Raw genomic sequence first — 14,519 nt, forward strand, 5'->3', positions numbered from 1 at the left:
GTAACCAATACTTTAAGAGAACATATTTGTTAATGAGTTCATTCAGAGTTAATTAAAAGGTGGAAAAAGGTCAAGTTCTCAGAGAGGAATGAAAGGGAAGGACATGACATAATGATTCTAAAATGTTGCAGGACATGGGATGTGATGAGAATAAGTGGCTGCAGCTTTCAAATTTGGAATTGAATCTACACTGAATTTCTTTTCAATAGGACTACAGAAGCAACACTTTAAAATCAACTGGTTCATCAAACGGAATGGGGACATTCCAAACACTAAACTAAATAAAGCAAAACCAGAGATAATAAGGAGAGGCAAATGAAGTTCTAAGGATATACGGTAAGGCTAAGGAGGAAAAGAGTTGAATGGTATTGTTGGCTGTGAAGGGTGGAAGAAGCCCTGAAAAAAGCCAGTGACTCAGGCTAGTGAGCAAGTGGCACATGGCAGTGAGTTTAGCAACCACTGCTTGTATGAACAGTCTGGATTATTTCTGTGTCCTCCACTGATGAAATTGTTCAGGTTTGCCTGAAAATGGCTGTCCTTTTTAAGGAATGTACTGGTATTTCTAATTTGGTTTTCATCAGTCCTTATGTCCTTTGGTTTCAGTGAGTAGCATCCCTGATAAAACAAGGCTGTTAACTGCAGTTAAATGGATGTTAGAAGGAAAATAATAGATGACTTTTCTTGGCTCACTGAACTTCTACAGTATTTTAAAATTTTCCAACCTACTTAGCATCAGCTAAAATGTCAAAGCCAGATATAGCTGACAAATTAAGGACATCAAATTGAAGGAACCAATTTAATTGTTACTAAATACATAAACAACAAATAGTGTAATTCAATCATTGCAACATCCAAGGATGTTTCTTGAAAACAATCAACTCTCAATATAGGGCACTCTAAAACTAAAGTAATTGGAAATGTTGACTGTGACTTGGTATGTTAACATGACGTTTGCTCCTAGATGTCTCAGGTACAGAGGCTGTTTTCTCTAGGTGTGATTAAGCAGCTGCTGTTGAAGTGTGAGAAGCAATGATATGTAGTAATGACTGAGATTTATTCTCACACTTGGGACTGGGGAAAATCCAAGTCAGTTAATTTTGCTTGTTTAAGCCAATTTTTATGAAGCTGTCTTAAGTGAGTACTTACAGAAGGTATCTGTACACAGTAATGGATTAGCCAGCCTAACAAAGACTGTCAGTAGAATTAATAATTTGTTTTACAGTTGTAAGACTGAGTGTAAACGTGGAATATCTTTGTGCTCTGGTTTGGTTTAGTACCAATAGGTAGTGAACAACTGACAAAGTTAGCTAGCTGACTTTTTCATGTTTGTGTTCATCATTTGATTTTTGCAGAGATACTAACACTTCCAGTATGAACCAGCAGAACAATATAGCATTTGAACTAGATAATTAAAACTGTTTTCTTTTAACTTTAGCTAGATCTTCTGAAACTGCTTGTACCATTCGCTCTGTAGCTTCCTTCAAACTGTTTGCTGTCTCTATGGCATGATCCAGAGTAGAACTTAAAACCTGTTGGAAATAATAAAATGTAGCCTTGTTAATAGTGAAGGCAAATGTATACCAGGGTACTGGAAAAAGATGATGTTTAGGTTTTGTCCATGATTTTCATTCTGAATACATGTTGAGAAGTAAAAATTGTCACATGATAGACTGCTCTAGGATTCAAGTTGGAAGAATCTGTTAATCATTTCTCTCTTTGTGTATTCATTTGAACTGAGGGATATTTACACCTTTCTAATGTATCAGCTCCAGTGTGCTGAATGTTTTTGGTACTGAGAAGGTTTTCTTGAGGTTTTGATAGTGGTTTGTCTAGCTAGGCTTTGTTTCAGTACATGAAACACAATTCTAGAGATAAGATCCAATGGTATTTTTTTGTCTATTTCACTTTTTATACAGAGACTGAGTTGCACAACAAGCCTGTATGTATCTATATAAAGAAATACAGTAATGCGTAAGCCAAAATGCTTGGGGTTTGAACTCCCGCTTGTCTTACCCTCAAATGCACTACATGTGCTTAGATTGTAGGAATCAGCTTGCTAAGAATGGGATGTTCTACAGTGCCATGAGGTATGGAGGTAGTCCTTTCAAGAAAGATGTATGGCTTTTAATTTTCACTCAAAAGTCTTACATTTGCATAGGAATCACTGGCATTTCTGTCTCTGATGTTGATTGCAGATTTTCTTTGGGCAGATTTCTTACTCGGTGTGTATTGCTGTGAAAGGATAATTTTATCATATGTGCTTGGGCAGCAGGTTTTGGCAGCCACAAAGGATTTCCTAAAGATAAGATATGTAAATAAAATACCATTTAAGTAAGAAAAAGAATGTCTAAACTATGAATCACATACATACACCTTGATAGCACTTGGTTGCAAGTTAATTTTACGGTAAGTAGAATTTTCTATGGAATTGTAAAGCACAGTCCATCATTATTTGTATTCTATCTGCATTGCAATAAAACAAAAAATGTTCTAGGATGCAGAGTAAGAAACTTTCTGCTGCTGCTGCTGTAACTTTCTCTCACAGTGTTCTATGCCACTGTGCAGCTCTCAGTTGCAGTTGCTGAACTTCCAGGCAATTCCTGCTATTGAGTAAAGCTGTCAAAATACTGTGACAAAACCTGTTTGCATTTCAGTCTAGTCTGTGCTACTGTTAGGAATCCAGTTTGTTTGTCTCATGGTGTAATTTAATATTAAGAACAATTAAAAGTAGGATTATTATTTATAGAGCAATAGTTGGTAGCAACCAGAGCTGCATTCTAATAATACAGGCCTGCTTTTGAATCTTTGAATGGGAACATCCTCTTAAAGTGAATGCTTTTTTATTATTAAATGTGTCAGCTAAAGAAGTTACATTTTTACTCTTCATTACATTAGGAGTGAAGAACTAATCTAAGAATTGTTTACACATGTTCTTCAAGCAAATATTTTAATTTCATGAAAGAGTGAAATTCTAATATACAACATGTACTGCAAAAGATAAAATATTATTCCTGCTTATGATACCTGGTGTTTTTTCCGTGCTGAATCTTCAACAATGGGGTTTTCTATTGTACTACATAGTTATTACTACAGCTTACCTTTCATGAAGTCTGGTTACAACTTCATCTGGCTGACTGGGTTTTTGAGCCTTTTGGGTGGAGACTCTCTTCTGTGAATAAGCTGGAGTTGTTGAGGCCATGTATAAAACAAACAAAAAAAAGGTAATTTTCTGTGCATTTAAATTTTTTTTCCTCTTTAGCATAAATTAAAGACCAAGTAACTATCACTGCTGAATAAAACTTGAATATGTTTAAAGTTTTTTGTAAATGAGGATAGATTAACCTTTTTGTGTTTGCTCTTGAGTTTAGTTGGCAAATGGAATGCAGATTTATATTCAGTTTTATGCAGTGGGGAAGTGTAGAATAATCAGTGTCATAATCCTAATAATGAATACTACTTTGATTTGTAGTTTCACAGGCTTGCTAGAGACAAATAGTTAATTTATGCTTTCTTCTTTATGAAATTTTATATTTTTCTTTAAGCAATTTTTTCTTATGCTAGAGAGAATCTAAGTGACTTGAAAAGGTTCATGTTCAGATGATTTATTTTTTTTAAATTAGGCAGGCTCCCCTTGACTTTGCTGCATGTCATACAATATGAGGATAGAGCTGGAATTTTCTTTAGTACTTGTTTATACTACATTAGGTTAATGGCTGGCACTATAAAAGTTGGCACAGTAATGGCTAATTTTCATATCCTTTTATGTGGCTCTGCAAAATGAGATATTCCTGCCATAAATGAAAGATGAAAGGGATTCCACTCATAAAGAACCAGGGAAAGTTAAATCTGTTGTGCACGGAGATTAAACTTGACTAGGTGTGTAAAAGTTGGATTTACAGTGCTAATGAGTGCTTATCCTAAATTAAACGTGGCCTGGGGTGTGCAGTGTGGCTTTCTGCCCCTGAAAAGCTAGCCTGTGTTTGTTAATTACCCATCACACTTACAGGATGAACCAGAGCTTCTTTTTCTACATAGGGTGCAAGACTGAACAGACTCTTTGTAATTCCTGAGTTTTACTTGATCTCTGCTTCCCCTGGGGCATCTGCATCTAAGTCCTGGAAACCAAGAGATGTGTGCTTTAGAAAAATAAAACTACAAGCAGTGTTTCCTTGTAGATGTTCATATTTTTGCAATCACTGTACCTTGTTTCTCTCCACATAATCTCGTATTTAATGATTTGTAACTTAGAGTGCCACAGCTGACAAGGTCCTTGCTTTGTGAATCATTGTAAGAATCACAGGCTGAGAAGTCTTCTGAATCACTGCCTAAAATTCAAAAAATAAGTTAAAAGGGTCTGAAATATGGGAAGCTTTGGCTAATGTACTCAGGTAATTATTTGGCTTTCAGCACTGTAATTTCAGAGCTTTTTGCTGCCATTAATACTACTGCAATTTGAGGAAGTACTTTTCACCCCCAGGAGAGTGAGGATTGAGTTAAAGATTAGGTTTCAGCCCTGTCTGCAAGCTTTGAATGTAATTTTCTGGTGGTGCTTATTTTCAGACCAAGAATTGTTGGCTTTTTTTCCTTTAATGATGTTCTCCATGTCCTTGTCCACAGCGTTATGGGAACAGTGCAGCATAATAGGAATGGGATGAGAATTTGAGCAGCTCTAGTACGGCACTGCTTTAACTATTGCACCAACCAGTACAAACAATAATCCCAGGATGTTATGTTAAATTAAGAGGATATCACAAAAAAGTCAAGGAGAACTGATAGACAAAAGGTAAGAAAACCTGGATATTTAGACTTAAAACTGAATGTAAGACAGCTCATGCTGTTCTCCTTTAGTTGCAAATTTCTAAAAGCTTCAGAATATTCTGCAGTGGAAAGGTAAAATTGTTTTTAAGCAGAAAAATGAAGTTGACTCCAAAAACTGGAAGTGGAAGTACTGGTATGAAGTGTCTCAGTTGTCAAGCTTGGAATCATCTTCTAGAACATTAAATAAATGCAGATCAGAAAAAAAAAGCAAAATCAAAGCATTGCGTGCACATCACTGTCACGCTCTTGAAAGTATTAGCAGTGGCAATATCTGGAAACTTATCTAGGAAGCTGAATTAGATTTATAGAGTAATTCAGGTTGGAAAGGACTTCTGGAGGTCATCTGATTCTGTCCCCTCTCAAAGCAGGCCCAACTTAAAGGAAGTTGCTTAGAACCCTGTCCAGCTGAGTTCTGAATATCTCTGAGAGTGGATATGCCAGAGCCTCCCTAGAGCAAACTGTTTCAATGCTTGAGCAAGTTCAAAATCTTTCATTCATATCTAACTGAAAATTGCACTGCAATGGGTCTGTTGCCTCTTGGTCTGTCACTGAGAATTCCACAGTGAATTTGACCTGGTTTTTTAGTTCTGACCTGTTCTTTTTAGTTTCCTTTTTATTCTTGGTGTTTTGTGCTCTGCTAAGCAGTAACATCTGTTAAAACTACAATGTTCATGTTGAGACATAAAAGGAATGTATTCCCAGGATTCTCTAGCAGGTTTAAGCATGGTTCTGACCTTGATATGCCCTCATGACTTACTCAGGTTGGTATCTGATAAATCAGTTGGTTTTCTCTGCGTGAAGAGTGGAGATGTTCCAGTTTTTCCTTCCTGGATATTTGTATTTCTTTGAGCATGAAAACAGAATATTTTTATTGTAAATTAATATTTCTATGATGAGACTTACAAACATCTCTAATCCATCATACTAATGATTAATTACTTAACTAAGAATAAATCATATTTATTTACAGAAAGACCTTTACTTGTATCAGTTATCTGAAAAGGTGGTAAGCAGACGTTTTAACGAGTTGAAAAATAATTAACTCTTTAGTTAAAGGACACATTCTGACAAAAGCACCCTGACTTCCCACAAGTGTTAAAAATGCTTAAAAGTAGAGATCTTGATAATCCTGCATTGGAATAATAAAGTAGTATGAAATCTTAGCTACATCCATCTGTTACCACTAATAGTGTTTTGATACAACATACATTAAATATGATTTAGTATCTTAGTAACTTTGAACTGTTATTAAGGCTTTAATTTAATGCCTTTAGATAATTACAGGAATATTTGAGATGCACCTTCTGAAAGAAAAAGAACACAGTTCCTTGTTTGAGTTACCTGATGTGTACTTTTAACTTAGGGTGTACGGGATCACCAAGTTTATTTGGAATATTTTCTGCCTGTTCATGAACATAATGATCAGAAGATTGAACTAATAGTCTTTCAATAACAGAGAAAAAAGTGGAAGCTAGGTGAGTTTTACTAGAGAACTATTAACACCTACCCTACAAAGTAATCTGACAGAATTAGGTTAATATGACTGTGCTCTATGCTGCATTCTTTTCCCAGAAGCTCTGTTTCTCTGCTGGAACTTCAGTTGTCTCTTTTTAACCTTAGATTGGTTAAGGGGCGACCACTTATTTTATTTTTCTAATCTCATTGAGATGTTTAACACATATCAAATGCTTCCCAGGAGGGTGGAGATGGTATTTAGAGTTTTCAGAAGGTTTTGATTGTTAATTATGTAAGGATCTGCATCCCTCCCTTTTCTTGTTTAATTAAGAATACCACACAAATATTGGCAAATTATCTTTTATGGGCACTGTACTCTGACTAGTTATTCACATCCTGAATTTGTGTGGCTGTCATGAATTTTATACAGATGATTTAACTCCTAGGTGCAAATGATGGTGGTGTTTTGGCTTCAGGAAATACTTTCAGACTGAGAAAGGTAGGAAGACCAGGCTAGGAGGAATTCTTGGATATGCAGTTATAGAATTCTGTAGAATTTTTATTCTGGAAATATTCATGTTGCTTTTCAGATTTCAGTCATCCTAATTTTCTTATTCGGCAACTAATTTTATGTATATTTTTAATAAAATTTCAACAGCTGTTTCCAAGTTTTCACTTACATGTGCAGACAAAGATTGCACTTTTTGCCTTCTAAAGAAAGTTGATTTGCTGGTGAGATTACATCAGTTGTCTGACTTCTTTCTCCCTCATACTTCTTGTGAAAAGATGGAGTTTCAGTACCTCTTGTTTGTGGAAGTTCAGCAGTGCTTGAAACTGTGAGGCTCTGTACAAAGTAACAAAGCATAGACACAGGATTGTGTGGGCCTTGCATTGCAAGGAATGACTCCTACCAAACAGCATCTCCTCAGGCCCTCTTAGCAATTTTCTCTGAAGCTCAAGTTACCCAAAACATTGGTTATAGAAGCATTTGTTGAGACTTACCTGTAGATTTGTAGAAGACAGTAAGATTATTTTTTGGGGGGGGAAGTGTGTATGTGTATTTATGATCTGGGAGAAAATATTACCACTCTTAGGAGTAAACTCAATTTTCTGTAGTACAATACTGTTTGGTCTTCTAGCAATTCTGCAGCTTAAGATCGTGGACAAAGTAATCTTGGACAAAGTAATTTTTTCTCCCACAAAATGATAGTGATTAATTCCCCAAAACAGCTTTGCAGAAGTTAAATTAGCTACTCATAATTTCTTACTATGAAAGAAATGCTTTTGAAACTGGAACTAAGGACATTCAGTATAGTTTTGTTTTTATATATAGGTTTCTGTTACAGTTAATTACATATTATGAAGTTAATATTTCATTAAAAATATTTTCTTTTGAAGTAATGTGCTATCTAAAAGCATCATGCCCTTACTAGAGGAGAACATACAATCACACAACGGCACTTAGGTTCTCAAGACTTGCATCAATAAAACAGAATCATTGTATTGTTTAATAAAATCAGTTACCTCACAGAAAGACTGGGCAGATTCAAAGGAAGTCAGTAATGATGACAGGCTGCCTTTGTTGCCTTCCATTTGTTCTTGAATGTCTTCAAGCAGCATGCCAAGTCTGAATATTCCTCCTTCCACCCTTCTAAATCCAATCACAACTCACAGTTACTTAAAACTCTCTAAAGTGATCTTTTATTTCTTACCATGATAACTATAGTGGACATCGCAGTACATTTCCCATAAAATAAAAAAAAATAATGTATGGAGTTGTCAGAGTACCTTTTAAGTATTTGAATTAATTAAATAGATATCCAATTACAAGTAGGACATATAAAGCCCAAGGTGAATTTTGGCCAAATAACTTACAGCTTACCACATTAAGGTAACATTTTCACTTCAGGAAAACTAATGGATAAATGAAGCAAAATCTGTAAGACAGTCAAAGAAAATAGACTGATGTACTACTTAGCACTTCTCTTCTAACCTCTCAGGATCAAACTCTCCAAGGTTGATAGGCTTGTCCTTGTAGTTCTGCAGGTGTAAGTTGTGGTGCTCTTCTCTAGCTTTTAAATAATTTCTTTCCAAGGCATCAAGGTATCTTTTCAGTTGATTTAATGCCTTCATCAATAAGAAATATTTCAATACAAAATGTCATGATAACTTAGCATAAGTAGCTGTCACTATGTCTTGCTATGTAAGCCAGATGTTATTTGCAGTGCTGTTGGTAAAAATTTTGGTAGTTCTCTGAATTGAAACAGGACTGCATATTTTATATTCACCTAATACTCTGTGCTGCTCTATTATGTCCAAGTAAAATAATAAAAATTATTTCTGAACTGATGCCCTACATGGCAAAATTCCTAACTTATATGGCATCTTTAGGCCTTTTATTAATAGTTTTAAGTCAGAATCTTTAAAAGATTTAAGAATTTGTCCACGTACTGAACACCTTCATTTTTGCTTCCTAATCTCCTACCTTCAGTCTGAATTGAGAAGAGTAAATATCCATTTCAGGTAAACATCAAGAATAAGTCTACAGCCATTTCAAGTGTATTTCAGATAGCTCAAAATACATAAATTAATTTACCAGATATTTGTCTTGTAAAAAGAGTGTTTCCTGGATCATATGTTTAGAGAAGTCTTCCACCTTCAAGACAAAATATTAGACTTAATAATTATGTTTAAACCAATTTGCCGAGAGAGTATGGAATTTGAGCATCAGTGCAAAGTGGATATTGAAAGAGAGCTCTTACTTTCTTAGTCAGTTGCTCTGTCTGATCCTTAAGTATTTGAGACATCTTTTCTCCTAGTGTTAGTTCTGGCAGTGAATCAGAAGGATTTAGACATTGTGCTTTTACTTTCCCAGCTGCTGGTAGTGCTGATGCTGCTGTTCCAGGCTGCAGTCCTATGGAATACAAGGGAAGATTGGTCAATTGCAATTTTGGCCCAAAAATGTAATCAAATTACATTAAATAGTTATTTGCATAGCTACTGTAATTTTATTTACTTGCTTTAAGCAAACCATGTGTAGGTTGTACAGGGACAGGAGCACGTAATGTGATGACATCAGGTGGTGTCCCAGTGTGTCCTGAGGAAATGGCAATGTTGGCATTTGCAAAGTCTGACTGAGGAAGTATCTGTTAAAATGAGAACCTTCATTATAGATACAATGTATAGAACACTTATGGAGCTGGACAAGAAACTTTAACTCAAAATACAAAATATTAATGAAATATATATTATATTATTATATGTATTTTCTGAGTTGACAGATGTGTAAAGTGTCTCATTGTATATACTTAAAATACTTCTGTGTTGTGAAAATATAGAGGATTTGTATAAATGGGAAATACAATATGAAGGTGGTGAAATAGTTTTAGGGGGATAGTCATAGTGCTAGAGGTGAAGAAGAATAACTTAAAAAAAAAAGTATTTTGAGAGATTTACCTTAGGATTTAATCTCAGATGGTCAGTATGATTCTGGATGTCAGCATGCTGTGTCAGCATCTCATTTGCAGCCAGGAGATAATAGGGAAAACTATTAAAACTTGTTGTATCTCAAGCAATTTACTAAGATGTAAATCTAGGAACAGAATTAAGGACCTGTAAAGCTCAGTGAGTGAGCTCCATGTCAGGGCATGAAATTGAGCAGCAGTTACCTAATTACCAACAAGCTTTAAAATAAACTCACAACAGTAAGAGAAATACTGTCAAAAAAATCCTTTGTCAATAGATACCAGTCTCAGTAGCTGAAGTGTGTTAGATGTGAAAAAAGGCAAAGATGTCTTAACGTGGGTACAGTAAAAAATAAAATGTTGTTCTTAAAAATGTATTTGAAGTATTTTTGTGACTTTAAATATTTAAATATAACACTAGAAATAACACTTTATAGTGGATTTCCTAATGATTTGATAGGATGCTTTATCATCCCAAACAATGCTCCAGTGTTAAATACTGGTGTATTAAATAATACTAAGCCTTTAAATAATGGTAATGACAGTTCTGTATAAAGTCAGTCCCACAGAACTTTATTTGTGAAAGGAGTTTTTGAGTCAGATATGTACTCACTGATACCTACAGAGTGCCTATAGAGCTAGTCATGTTAGATTTTATGGGATAAGAATATCTTCTTACAATAAACCACTCTTACCCAGTATGGAGAATTTCTTCAAGCATCCTAATTACCTGTAGCTGTCGCAGCAGTTCTGAAATACTCCTTTCTTCTTGATTCTCTACTTCAGCAGGATTGAAGTAATTCTTATTTTCCAAAATGTTGTTCATAGGTACTGATTTACTTTGCAAAATAGGAAAGGGTTTTTCTCTTGCAGTTGAAGGAACTGAGGTAATATTGTCAGGTTTTTTTGGTACTTGAACTTCTGAAGCAACTTCAGAGAAGTCAGGAAGGCAACAGGGAGCTTGCCCTTGGCCATATTTGAGCTCACAAGGTGAAACTGTTCTCTTAAACAGGGCTCTCTCATCTTTCATGTTTTGAAAGGTGTGTGTATGTCCAGCCTCATTAATCACTTGTGAAAATTCTTGTCTGCACCAACATTGACCAGAAGAAAAAATAGGTTTCTTTGAAACAGATCTATTTCCATTTAATGAGTTTCCATTTTTGTCACGAGCCTGTACTTCTTTGTGCTTTTCTAAGGGATACTCCTCGGAGCTCGCTGCCCATTGTTCATACACTAAAGAGCCTTTGCTGTGTTCTGAAGGCTCAGGTTTGCTCCCGGTGTCATCGATACTTTCAGTAAAGGACACCTCTGGTATTGTCTCACATTCAATTAAGGGGCATGTGCTTAGTAATTCTCCCCTAGAAAAATGATGCAGGAGGACCGTGGACATCCTGGAGGTAGTTCCATGTTCTTTGCTGTCTGCTTTACTGGGGCTACCAACAGGTAATTCCTGCTGAAAGGAAGCTTCGCTTCCAGGCATTTCAATTGGAGCTGCAGTTGTTCCTCTGGTGCCTCTGTGATGACTGGAGAATTCTTCAGGCTGTAGAGGAGTTTCATAATTGGCTGCTGCTTTTATGTTTTTGTTATCTTCAGAACAGGCTACGTTTAAAATAGCAGAAATATCTTTTGTACAACTACAGGCATTCAAATTCTCTGAGTTATTGTTGTATTTACAGCCTATTCCTACATCTCCATCATAAGCTAAGTAATCTTCTTCCTCTTCAGTTGCATCTGTGCTACAGCCTAATGCATCTGCAAATGAATTATTCATTTGGGCTTTCATCCAGTCTGGCACTTTGCACTTTTTTGTAGTCTCCATATCCAGTTTATGTAGAATATCAATGCCATTGCTTTGCTGGTTGTGGACAGAGCTTTTATTATTGCATGGATCGAAATCTGAAATGTATGATTAATAGTTATTTTATACTCAAATACACATGACAATAATACCTAGTTATCTATATAATTAATATTTCATTATCACCCTACTGTAGCTTTTTTAGAACAATCGTACTGATATGAATGCTTCCCTATTTGCGCTAGTGGAAGTCTGCTGGAGGAAATAAGACACAAATGACAAAAGCATCGGGAACAGCAGCTGCTGCCAGTGTAGCAATCCCGCTGTAGTAGTGAAGACAAAAAAACTTGGTAACAGAGCCACGAGTGGTGCTAGAGTTCAATCTCAGGCTGAAAAAACCTAACCCAATCCCCCAACCCCTTTCCCTTGTCATTCTAAAGCGTTGCTTTAGCTTATGCTCTGGGAAAAAAGTGTGTGATCTTTCTCTAATTTACTTTTCCTCCCCGTGTATCAAATACAATGCAATTTACTAGCAGCTCAGCATCATAAACTGCATTGTTTCACCTTATCTGCAGTCGCTCGAGGCGGCAGAGGCGAGCTTGCAGCCTGTCTTTCCTGTGGGCAGCGGCGGTGCCGTTCCCGGCCGGGGGCACAGCGTGACCGCGCCGCGGGGCCGCCGCCGAACGCTCCGCCCGCCCCGGCCCGGTGCGCGCCGCCCTCCCATTGGTCCGTGCGGATGATGCGGCCGCGCCGGCCGTTGGCGGCCGCGCCCCTGGGGCCGGGCGCGCGCGGCGGCGATTGGCGGGTTCGAGGAGCGGCTGCGCGTGGGCGGGCGGGGCTCGCCGCCCCTCACGGCCCCGCTCGGCTCCGCCAGCCCGGCTCGCACAGCGCCGGCCCCTGGAGCCCAGCTGGCCTCTCGCAGCCCCGCTGACCCGGCACGCAGGTGAGCGGTGCGGCGGGGAGCGCTGGGTGGCAGAACGGGGGCGCCGAAGGCGGGCCCGGCAGTGCCGCGGCCCCGAGCGGGGCGGTGTGTCGGTGAATGGAGCGGCGGTGCGGCCCTGGGCGAGCCCGGTGCCGTGTGCCGGCGGCCGCCGAGCGCCCGTGGCCAACAAAGGCAGGAGGTGCCGGTGCCCGGCGCGGGTGGGTTGTGTGCCGCGATCGCCCCGGAGGCTCTGAAGGGAGCCGGTACCAGCAGGGCTGTGCATCGGCCGCCTTTGGGCACTTGTGTTGTGCTAACGAGATGGATAAATAAAATGAAAGCATAAGGGTAGGAGCGAAACAGGCTGGTGAGAGAACCGGAACCAAAGAATCTGCGAGCATAACGTGAGGAGTAAGGTACACAGGGAGCAAACTCTAAACTCGTGTTCGAGAGTTTGAGTCAGGCGTTGTGTTGTGGCATATCTAAACTGGGATTATACCAGACCTGTATACACTGCAGGTTTTGCTAATGTAGTTCCCGCCCTTCTATTGCTTTTTCACTTTTTCAGTGGAGGAGCATAGTAAATCAGAAACTGCTCTCTATCCCTTTATTGACCTGATTGCCAAGACACAAATTTTACCCCACCCTGAAGCTGTGGCCTTTCTTCTGCTTTAGAAGTTTTTTCAGCCGAATGTTGTTCCTGTTAGATTCTTGCCAGTGACTGCAGGGCTCATGTATCCTGGGTTGCTATGGAGAGCTGTGCAACCATCTCAGAATTTGGAAGAACGTGCTGAGTCTTGCATCTCAAAAAGATCAGTTAAGAGGTTCTAGTCCCTGCTTAAATTTTGTCTGGAAACTTTATGCCTCTTTTTAAAGTGATAATTCGATTAGACCTGAAAATGCTGGCAAAAAGACCTCCTTGTAATACAGTCCTTCTAAATTAATTGCTTATATATATATTTATAGTATGTTAAAACTAATTTGTAGGCCTGTCCAAGCGTTCCTTCTTACTAGTTTAATTAATGGTTAGCAAGTCTTCTGGACTGTGCATCCTTCTTCAGTAGGAAGGACTTTGTACTTCCAATTACTTCCTTATAAAGCTGGGACAAAACTTACCTGAAATCTAAACCAGCTTCACTGGACTAGAAGAAACCTGTGTGAGTGTTATCAGTTGCTTTATTTAGTATGCTGTTGTTTAAATGCTCTTGTAACTCTTTCAAGCATCTTAAAACTGCTTAGGATTGTACATTGCTGCTACTCTTGCTGCAGAATTAGTTCACAAAGTGATGGTTTGAAGGTCAGACTAAGTTTTGAAAAGCTTTTTTCTAAAAAGGAATGCTCTTTGTCCATAGTTTTAACTACTGAACATAAGGGTATTTTTTTTTGCGTTTATAATTTTTTAGTTTCTCCTCATCTACCACTTTTTAAGTTTTAATGGGCAGTATATTTCTACTTTTTGTCCTTTGTAGCCCTTGTGTGGTCAGTTTGACTTTCCACAACTTAGTCCTGCCCAGATCTGTAACTATAGTCCTGCTTTCAGTAGCTTTTAAGGTTAACGTCTTAATGAACTTGGTTTTGTTTGAGGAGTGAGTGATTATCTTACGACTTTCTGAGGGATCAACCTGTTATTGTTATCACTGCTCCTGCAAATAAAAGCAGAGTCAGATACCAGGTACCAGAAAAAACCTTAAACTTTTCTTTAGCCATTTAGTAGCAAGCCAGCTATACAAGTGATAATATCCAAAAAGGAAAAGAAGGTATTATTTTGTGGAAGACCACAATATTAGGAATGCAAAATACAGGAAAAGCAGAAGTAGAAGGACTAGCAAGAGGTGGTTGAAACACATACAGTGTTGAGCAGATGATTAATGTCAAGTTGCCTCTTGGGACTCAAATTTGGCAGTGTTTGAGGAATATGTTACTTGTTCATATAATAAAACTTATTTGTGTTACAGGAGGAAAGCTTTCATTCAGCTGGGTTGCAGGGAATATAAACCACATGTGATTTATAAAGAAGGCTCTCTAAATCTATTATTTCTTCTTTATTTCTGTTTGCTATATTATT

At 37.9% G+C, this 14,519-nt stretch overlaps 2 protein-coding genes across 4 annotated transcripts in view; one reads left to right on the top strand and one right to left on the bottom strand.

Moving 5' to 3' along the window:
- Positions 1–777: 777 nt before the first annotated feature.
- Positions 778–12,148, bottom strand: AKNAD1 (AKNA domain containing 1). Its single transcript, XM_066555278.1, has 14 exons — positions 12,100–12,148; positions 10,468–11,633; positions 9,290–9,419; positions 9,036–9,187; positions 8,870–8,929; positions 8,267–8,400; positions 7,798–7,924; positions 6,954–7,117; positions 5,576–5,661; positions 4,203–4,325; positions 4,005–4,115; positions 3,099–3,180; positions 2,149–2,296; positions 778–1,529 (listed from the first exon to the last, which is right to left on the bottom strand). Exons 2-14 carry the CDS (start codon positions 11,554–11,556, stop codon positions 1,410–1,412), a joined length of 2,526 nt encoding a protein of 841 aa, XP_066411375.1. The 5' UTR covers positions 11,557–11,633; positions 12,100–12,148; the 3' UTR covers positions 778–1,409.
- The window catches only part of GPSM2 (G protein signaling modulator 2), a 34,227-nt gene continuing 24,474 nt past the window's right edge, over positions 4,767–14,519 (top strand). For 2 of the 3 annotated variants that reach the window (XM_066555279.1, XM_066555282.1), the window contains exon 1: positions 12,371–12,478. The gene's annotated coding sequence lies outside the window, so the exon portion shown is untranslated. Of the gene's footprint in view, positions 4,784–12,370; positions 12,479–14,519 lie in introns of those variants that run through there. The other variant, XM_066555281.1, reaches the window with a different exon arrangement.

This window comes from Molothrus aeneus, chromosome 9, assembly GCF_037042795.1.
Source record: "Molothrus aeneus isolate 106 chromosome 9, BPBGC_Maene_1.0, whole genome shotgun sequence".
Taxonomy (NCBI): domain Eukaryota; kingdom Metazoa; phylum Chordata; class Aves; order Passeriformes; family Icteridae; genus Molothrus; species Molothrus aeneus.

What these genes read in the sequence shown, in the direction of transcription:
- AKNAD1 (XM_066555278.1), bottom strand. Translation starts at nt 11,556, where the DNA reads ATGGAGACTACAAAAAAGTGCAAAGTGCCAGACTGGATGAAAGCCCAA. An exon ending in TTTTACAAGACAAATATCTG is followed by an intron (nt 8,401 to 8,869) that starts GTAAATTAATTT and finishes TTATTGATGAAG; the next exon opens with GCATTAAATCAACTGAAAAG. An exon ending in GGAGAGTTTGATCCTGAGAG is followed by an intron (nt 7,925 to 8,266) that starts GTTAGAAGAGAA and finishes GATTGGATTTAG; the next exon opens with AAGGGTGGAAGGAGGAATAT.